Genomic DNA, 8,517 nt, shown 5'->3' with positions numbered 1-8,517 from the left:
TAGGCTTAGGAGAGAAGCTTGGCACCTGCCGGGGTGGGAGCCATACAGGTTTCCAGATAGGACTGTGGGTCCTGCCTTGAGATGCGCTGTTTCCCTTCTGGTACCTAGGAATGCCAGGCACACCCCAGACATGCTCAGCTCCCCCAGGCTGCTGTATGGGTACCTGAGAACTTGGTGTCTCCAAACAGGAAACAGGCCCAGGGAGGAGTGGGGACCGAGCTGGCATTCACTTGGGGAAACAGTCTGTCAAACTTAGAGCTATGCAAACCCTACAATGCCCCGATTCCCCTTCTGAGAGCGTGCATGCCTATGTGGACCAGGAGATGCGTACAGGAGGGAAAACAGCAGCATTGCTGCCAACCACAAAATCCAGAAACAACTCAGATGTCTGTTAACAGGAGTAAAAAAATTGTACAGTAACACAATAGAATACTGTATAACAGTAACAACTACTGCTGCAGCAAATACTAATCTTAGTAACAGAGCGGCCAGGAGCATCCTGATGAAAAGTGCACTCTCTGTACCCAACCTGCCTGGCATGCAATCTGGGCTCTACCACTTGCTAGCTGGGAGCTACTGGGGAAATCATGTGACCACTCTGTGCCTCAGTTTCCCTCCATCAAATGGACACAGTGAAAATAGTGTGTGTCCTCCAGGCTGCTATGAGGATTTAAATGAGTCAATATTTACAAAGAGGTCAGAACAGTGCCTGGCACACACAGTTCATTGCTACATGAATGTTTGTTAGGTAAAAATACAATGTTGAGTGGGGGGAAAGACAAGTTTCCAAAGATTACATACTTTCAAAAGTTCAAAAGCAACAGCAGCTAAACAAAATGTTGTCTAGGCATTTATATATATTATAAAATTCCTTTCTTACAAAAAGGGGATGATAAGCAGTAAGTAACTTGAGAGCTGCAGGGAGGCAGGGGTAGGGATGGGGAAGTTGAGTTGGGTGCGAGCAAGTTGTTGGGCTCTCAGGAGAGGGGTGGGATCCCGGGTGCTTAGCTATGTAATTAAAGGAAAAGCTTTAGTGCAGTAACCTTTCAGGGCTAGGGGCCCTGGACGTCCAGCCCAGACTAACTAGATGCTTTGGGAAGGAAGGAGGCCGCCCAGCCCATGACTGCCCCCCAACGCACTGCAGAAACGCTGCAGTGACCTAGCTCTTGCTGCCAGCCAACCAGAAGGAGGAGGGTCAGAGCCAGTTAGAGGGAGATGGGCCCCAGAGAGTAAAAAACAAAGGAGGAGGACATGAACTGGTCCAAAAGATGGGTCTAACCACTCAAATGGAGGAGGGCCCCAGTCTAAGGGAGGAGGAGGAGGCCAGGCCCACCAAGGGGCCCCTGGAGGACTTGTTTCCCTTGTGGTTTTTTGCACTTCCTGTTCCTCTTCTCACTGCGAAAGTTCCTCTTCTCACCCTGCACTCAGAACCTAGCCGAAGAGGACAAGGGCAGAAGGCACCATGAGTGGGGGCCCTTCAGGAGGCAGGCCTGGGGGCCGAGGAGGACCAGGGGTTCAGCAGAACATACCCTCCACCCTCCTCCAGGACCATGAGAACCAGCGACTCTTTGAGATGCTCGGACGGAAATGCTGGGTGAGCTGGGGATCTCCTGGCCCTCCCTGTCCCCCTTTCCTCCTCTTCCTCTCCTCCTCCTCTTCCGCCTCTTCATCTTCCCCATCCTCCCCTTCTCCTCCTCTCCTCCCCTTCCTCCCTCCTCATCTTCCCCATCCTCCTCTCCTTCTCTTTCTTCCCCTCCTCCTCTTCCTCTCCATCATCTCCCCTAGGATCCACTTACCCCCATTCACCAAACCCAGGAAGATCTTGATGTCTATTCACTTTCCCTCTGGCTGCGGCTCTTCCTTCAGAGCCATGACGGCCATGGGCAAGGAGGGACCAGGTCTGGTTCCCAGACCTCTGGCTGCCCCTGACCAGATTCCACTGAGTCCTGCTCTCCCCTCCCAGACGCTGGCTACCGCGGTTGTTCAGCTGTACCTGGCGCTGCCCCCTGGAGCCGAGCACTGGACCAAGGAACATTGTGGGGCTGTGTGCTTCGTGAAGGATAACCCCCAGAAGTCTTACTTCATCCGCCTTTACGGCCTTCAGGTGAACCCCGCCCCCCACTGGACAGACAACCCAGTTTTCAACCCACAAACCCAGAGCCGTGTCCATAGCCCTGAGCCCTCAGGCAGATCAGTGAACCCCTGAGCCCCAGAACCAAAGACTTCATCTAAATGTCAATCTCTGGTTTGTCTTTCTAAGTCTATGATGACTGACCCCAGAGTCTTCATGTCAAGATCTACAACCCCCAGTACTAATATACCTCCTAAGTCTAATGTGTTCCACAAACTCCAAAAAAATGAGTACTGTATTTTTACCTGAACCTCAAATCTGTTTGAAACTCAACATTTTGGGTCTCAGAAATCCCCCTTCAAAACTCCTGAACTCCAGAATTTTGCATAGCTCCTAAATCATAAATCTGTTCCACAAACCCCAAACCTAAATATGCCATTGAGTCTTGAACCCCAAATTTGTCCTTTTAAGCCCACTGCATGGACCCCAGAACTCCTATATGAAAACTCCTGAACACCCAAATACTGAGGTAGCTCCTAAGCCAAAAATATGTTCCACAAATTCTTAACCTAAACTCTCCATGCGTAAACCCCAAATTCATCCTTCTAAACCAGTAGAACCACATCAAGATCCCAGGGCCATAAAATATTGACCACACTCCTAAGCCATAACTCTGCTCTACAAACCTCAAATTGTACATAAGTTGGCTGAACCCCCCCCCCAAAAAAAAGTCCCAAGTCTATATGTCTGAACCTCAAATCTCAACCCCAACTCCTAATACTGGAGCCCTACCAGCCCAAATGAAGGCCCCCATAAAAGGGGGGATTTGGGATGGATTCTACGCATGGGCTATTTCCTAGGACTAGAGTCCAAAATCTTCAAATTCAAGCCCTCCAGTTTCACACCTAGGGCCCTGGACCCCAAATCCAAATCTCTCACTGAAGCATCTGACTCCCATACTGTACCCCAGTCCTCCACATCTGACACCTAGACCCCCAAATCTCTGATGCTGAGCTAGAAATCTCCAAATCAGATCCAGGGGCCCCAAATTTGTATACCATGCCCCCTGCCCAGAAAACAGAGGCCTGCCACCCAGGGCACACCTCAGTGCCAGTGTGTTCCCCACCTCTCCAGGCTGGCCGGCTGCTCTGGGAACAAGAGCTGTACTCACAGCTGGTCTACTCCACTCCCACCCCCTTTTTCCACACCTTCGCTGGAGATGTAAGTGACCACCTAACCTCTGGGCCTCAGTTGGGGTGCAGGGAGGAGATGGGAAAGGTGTGGGGGGCCTGGAAGGCTGCTGAACCCCCAGGCATGTGCAGGACTGCCAAGCGGGACTGAACTTTGCAGACGAGGGCGAGGCCCAGGCCTTCCGGGCTCTGGTGCAAGAGAAGATACAAAAACGAAATCAGAGGCAAAGTGGAGGTGAGGAGGCCTTGGGGGAGGAAAAGAGGTTGAGCAGAAGTGAGTGCAAGAGTGGGGAGCTGGAAAAGCCCCTCTCATGGCTCCGGTTCCCAGTCCACTTGTCTCTCCACAGACAGGCGCCAGCTCCCCACTCCACCAGCGCCAGCCAATGAAGGTGAGTCTTCCAGTACAAGGAGGAGTAATAAGGGCTAGCCTAGGAACCTGTGGCAGGGTTGCGATAGCTCTCTACCCATTCCATTTTTCCAGAGAGAAGAGGAGGGCTCCCACCCCTGCCCCCGCACCCAGGTGGAGACCAAGGGGGTGAGTGCTGATTCTTCCCGGTGTCTCTACATGGGCAGGAGTGAATGGATACACAGATGGGGAGTGGGTGGATGGATGAGTAGGTGGGTGAGTGCAGCGATAAGTGGGTAAATGTGTGGGTGGATGGATTGGTGGTGGATAGATGGTTGAACGGGGGCATGAACTGATGGAAGGATGAAAATATAGATAGATGTATCGATGGGTATATAGATGTATAGGTGAGTGGGTATGTGGATACATGGATGAATAGATGGATGGATGATTGAGTAAATTAATGGATGAATGAGTGATTGAATGAATTCAACAGCGAATAAATGAATACGTGACATAACATTTCAATCAGTGAAGAAAGCAATGACTGAGTGAGTGAACAAATAATTTAACAAATTAGTCAATGAGCCAGTGAATAAATGTCAGTACTTAAGTGAAAAGCATGAGTGGATAAATAAACGAATCAGGGAACGTATGGATGCTTTGGGGCACCCACCCACCCACTTCTCCATAAACCCTACTTGGACCCCTCACCCACTCCCTCCATGACCATCAAACACACAGATTCCCCCAACCATCTTCCTGTCTCTTGCTCCTATGCTCTGGTTGGTAGGTAAGTGGGTCAATGGCCCAGTCACCCATTTTCCCCACAGGCCCAGCAGCTGGCCCAGTGTCGCTGGGGCTGGCGGCAGTGGACATCCAGAATCCAGACATCACGAATTCACGATACCGTGGGCTCCCGACACCTGGGCCTGGTTCAGGTGATAAGAAACGTTCAGGGAAGAAAAAGATCAGCAAGGCTGATATTGGTGCACCCAGTGGATTCAAGTGAGAACCTCTCCCCTGCGGGCCCCCAGATCCTGGGGGTGGGGGACCAGATGAGCAGGTGGATAGGAGGAGAGCTGGGTGGATGGAAGGATGGGGAAAGGGATGGGTGGGTGGGCAAGTAGGTAGATGAGTGGATGGGTGGGTGGGTGGGTTCAAAGCTGGGACTAGGGAGAGGCACCAAAGGCACCAAGGTTGCAGACCTTACCGAGGCAGTCACTCTCCGGGTCATGCAACTACAATTCATGACTCTGAGAGTGAGTGGGCTGGTGGGTGAGTGGATGCGTGGGTAGAGGGATAGATGGATGGATGAATGAATGGGTGGGTTGGAAAATGAATGGATAGGTAAATGGGAAATGGGTAGGTAGATGGAGAGGTAAGTGGATGAGTTTGTGGACAGATGAATATATAGGCTGATTGGTTCACAGACAAGGTGGATGGGGATGGATAGATGGCCAGATATGTGGGTGAGTGGACAGTTCAATGGATAAATGGACAGAAATGTGTGGTTGAATGGGTAGTCAAGTGACTGAATGGATGGAAAGATGGGCACATGGGTAGATGGATGGGTGGATGGACAAGTATGGGTTAGAACAGACTGGTGGACAAATGGATAAATAGATGTATGTGGACAGATGAGTGGAGAGACAAATGTATATAGATCAGTGGTCTGACAGGTGAATGTGAATGGGTAGGTGGACAAATAGATGGGTAGATGGATGGTGGAAAGAGGCATGAGTGGACAGATGGGCACCACAAACTATGGACCTCTGCTAGTTCCATAACTACTGCTCTCATTCATTCACTTAAGACTCATTCATTAATTCTGGCCCCTCAGAGTCCCTCTGGGCAGGAGAGGGCAAGAGGGCTTCACTAGGAAGGGAGGGAAGGAAGGGCTGTAGGGCTTCACTGTGGTCTCTCACCTCCCCCAGACATGTCAGCCACGTGGGGTGGGACCCCCAGAATGGATTTGACGTGAGTAACTCCAAAGTCCTCTGGACCCCACTCAACTCCCACGTATCCTTCCATAGTCCACTGCCCCAGACCTACCCCCAAACCCCACCCTTCCCATTCCCCTCTCAGATCCCTCTCTAGGGTGGACTCCATGATAATGTGTGCCCCTTCCCTCCCCACCTTATTCCCCCACCCCTGTCCTGGCCTTTTTCCTCCTGGGCAGGTGAACAACCTGGACCCAGATCTGCGGAGCCTGTTCTCCAGGGCGGGAATCAGTGAGGCCCAGCTCACTGATGCCGAGACCTCCAAATTTATCTATGACTTCATTGAGAACCAGGGTGGGCTGGAGGCTGTGCGGAAAGAGATGCGGCGCCAGGGTGAGCCCCCCTCTTTCTGGACACCCCCTTCTTCTCCAACCCTGGTAGCTGATTTCTAAGACATACATTGCAGGCACTCAGTCCTCATGGAAACCCCTATACTGCTTGAATTGGGAGTTGGTCGGTTGGGGTACCCATTTTACAAATGAGCAAAACTGAGGCTCTGAAGAAAACTGTAATAATATCTATGTGTTATCTTTCCCCCTCAGAGCCGCTTCCACCGCCCCCACCGCCATCCCGAGGAGGGAACCAGCCCCCCCGGCCCCCATCTGTGGGGAGTAACAAGGGTCGCTCTGGCCCACTACCCCCTTTACCTTCGGGAGGTGCTCCTCCTCCACCAACTCCGCGGGGACCCCCACCCCCGGGCCGAGGGGGCCCTCCGCCACCACCCCCTCCAGCCACTGGACGCTCTGTACCACCTCCCCCTCCTCCCTCTGGAGCTGGGGGGCTGCTCCTGCCTCCGCCACCGCCGCCGCCACCACCACCACCTAGCTCTGGGGATGGACCAATCCCTCCCCCACCCCCTCCTTCTCTGGGGCTTGTGGGGGGCCTGGCCCCTGGTGGGGGTCGGGGGGCACTTTTGGATCAAATCCGGCAGGGAATTCAGCTGAACAAGGTGAGGACCGGCGTGATGGAGGATTGGGGAACTGGGACCCTGGGGTGTGCTGCCCAAGTCAGGGTATTAGGGGGATGAGGCCGAGACGTATGGGAGTCCCAGGATTTGGGGGTTCAGTGATAGGGTTGGAAGGTTGGTGGGGAGAGGTGGGCTTGAAGGGGACTGGAGCGTGTGGGAGGAGAAAGAATGATGAAGGGGTCGGGAGAAGCACTCCTCTCACAGGCCCTGAGCCCTGTGTGCTGGACCCTGCTTGCTGCAGACCCCTGGAGCCTCAGAGAGCTCAGCACTGCAGCCGCCACCTCAGAGCTCCGAGGGGCTAGTGGGGGCCCTGATGCACGTGATGCAGAAGAGAAGCAAAGCCATCCACTCCTCCGGTGAGAGCCCACCCTCCCCTGCGAGCCTGCCATTTGTAGCCCATCCTGCCAGGACCTTGACCCTGGTTCCCAGCTAGTGTTGGCCTTAAAACACCCCCAGCTACCACCAATAGTAACATTAGCCCCATCTGTTGAGGAGAGCATGAACATGAATCTTGTATCAGTATCTTTTTCGACAATGTTAACTGTCATTATGTAACGCGATATGATTAACTCTATCTTTGACAATAATATTAAGATTAATCCCATATGTCCCATAGTATTAACATTAGCCCACTATGTGATGATAATGCTATAAAGAACCCCATCTTTGACAATCATATTAACTAACTCCATGTGTCAACAGATTAACATTAACTCATTATGTGATAATACTATAAATAACTCAATCTTTTACAATAATGCCGACATCAATCCCTTAATGTGTCAACAATATTGTCATTATATGACAATTATATGAGGATAATATTAACCTCAACCTATTATGTGACAATAATATAATTAACGCCAACCTTGACAATAATACTAGCATCAACCCCAGAGTCTGTTCACAAGATTAACATGAATCCATTACATGACCATGTTATAACCAACCTCATCTTTTGACCATGACATCATCATTAACCCCATTCTATGTCAAGAATGTTAACATTAACCCGCTATGAAACAATAATACTGTAATTTCCTCCACCTTTGCTAATATTTAAATCTACCCCATTAAGTGACAAGCCTGTTAACATTAACGCTTTGTGTGACAATAATATTCCAACTAACCACACATTTTTGACAATAATCTTAACCTCGACTCCAATTAGAACCCAGACTCCAACGCTCCCTCCTCTGAGGGGGCCCCTTCTTCATCCAACACACAGGCCCCAGATCTAATTTCCAAGCAGCAGATCTCAGCACCCCAGGGCCCTGAGTCCTAACCTCCAAGGCCCTAGTAACCCCCCTCCCCAGGGCTTTTGAACCCTCCTGCCCATCTTGAGTTCCACTCTTTCTCTCTCCCTCCAGATGAAGGGGAGGACCAGGCCGGCGATGACGATGATGATGACGAATGGGATGACTGAGTCACCACCACCCCCATTGTTCTGTGCTCACTCCCCTGGAAGCCCTGCTCACCACCCCCCACTCTCGGCCTCCAGGCCCCTGAGCCCCGTTTCTTCCCCACCTACTCCTTCGATGCTGTTATCTCTGACTGCACCCCCCACACACACACACAGTCGCCCTAGCAATGGTAGGGGACATTTTTATACAAAATTTCTCAGTTCTCACTCAAGGATTTTGAAACAAAAATAAAATAATTGTCATTTTGTTTCTTTAAATCTTAGTTCCTTTTTATTCCAAATGTGGGAATTTGGGGTCCTTTTCCCTCGAAGTCCTTTTTATTCTCATTTCATTTACTTAGACTTACATGTATACATTCATTCATTCATTTGTTCCCTCGGTCATTTAGCCTGTATTTCTTTGTTTCCTTCTGCCCTTCTTTCTTTCCACAGATATTTATTGCCAGGCACTATTTTAGGGGCTAGAGATAAAGCAGTGAGAAAAAAACAACAAAAATTCTTGGTTTTGTGAGGTCGA

The 8,517-nt window shown here is 50.8% G+C and overlaps 1 protein-coding gene across 1 annotated transcript; it reads left to right on the top strand.

Moving 5' to 3' along the window:
• The first annotated feature begins 1,432 nt into the window (after positions 1-1,432).
• On the top strand, positions 1,433-8,205 carry WAS (WASP actin nucleation promoting factor). The gene is made up of 12 exons (XM_057718380.1): positions 1,433-1,594; positions 1,964-2,104; positions 3,206-3,292; positions 3,394-3,496; positions 3,609-3,650; positions 3,743-3,796; positions 4,441-4,615; positions 5,545-5,587; positions 5,790-5,943; positions 6,153-6,559; positions 6,819-6,933; positions 7,948-8,205. Exons 1-12 carry the CDS (start codon positions 1,463-1,465, stop codon positions 8,001-8,003), a joined length of 1,509 nt encoding a protein of 502 aa, XP_057574363.1. The 5' UTR covers positions 1,433-1,462; the 3' UTR covers positions 8,004-8,205.
• Positions 8,206-8,517: the final 312 nt, after the last annotated feature.

This window comes from Hippopotamus amphibius, chromosome X, assembly GCF_030028045.1.
Source record: "Hippopotamus amphibius kiboko isolate mHipAmp2 chromosome X, mHipAmp2.hap2, whole genome shotgun sequence".
Lineage (NCBI taxonomy): Eukaryota > Metazoa > Chordata > Mammalia > Artiodactyla > Hippopotamidae > Hippopotamus > Hippopotamus amphibius.
The sequence above is the reverse complement of the archived record's forward strand: the minus strand, read 5'-3'. Positions and strand labels throughout refer to the sequence as shown.

Coding starts and splice junctions, on each gene's coding strand:
- WAS (XM_057718380.1), top strand. CDS start 1,463: ATGAGTGGGGGCCCTTCAGGAGGCAGGCCTGGGGGCCGAGGAGGACCA. Junction 4,616..5,544: donor GGTGCACCCAGTGGATTCAA/GTGAGAACCTCT, acceptor CACCTCCCCCAG/ACATGTCAGCCACGTGGGGT. Junction 6,560..6,818: donor AGGGAATTCAGCTGAACAAG/GTGAGGACCGGC, acceptor TGCTTGCTGCAG/ACCCCTGGAGCCTCAGAGAG.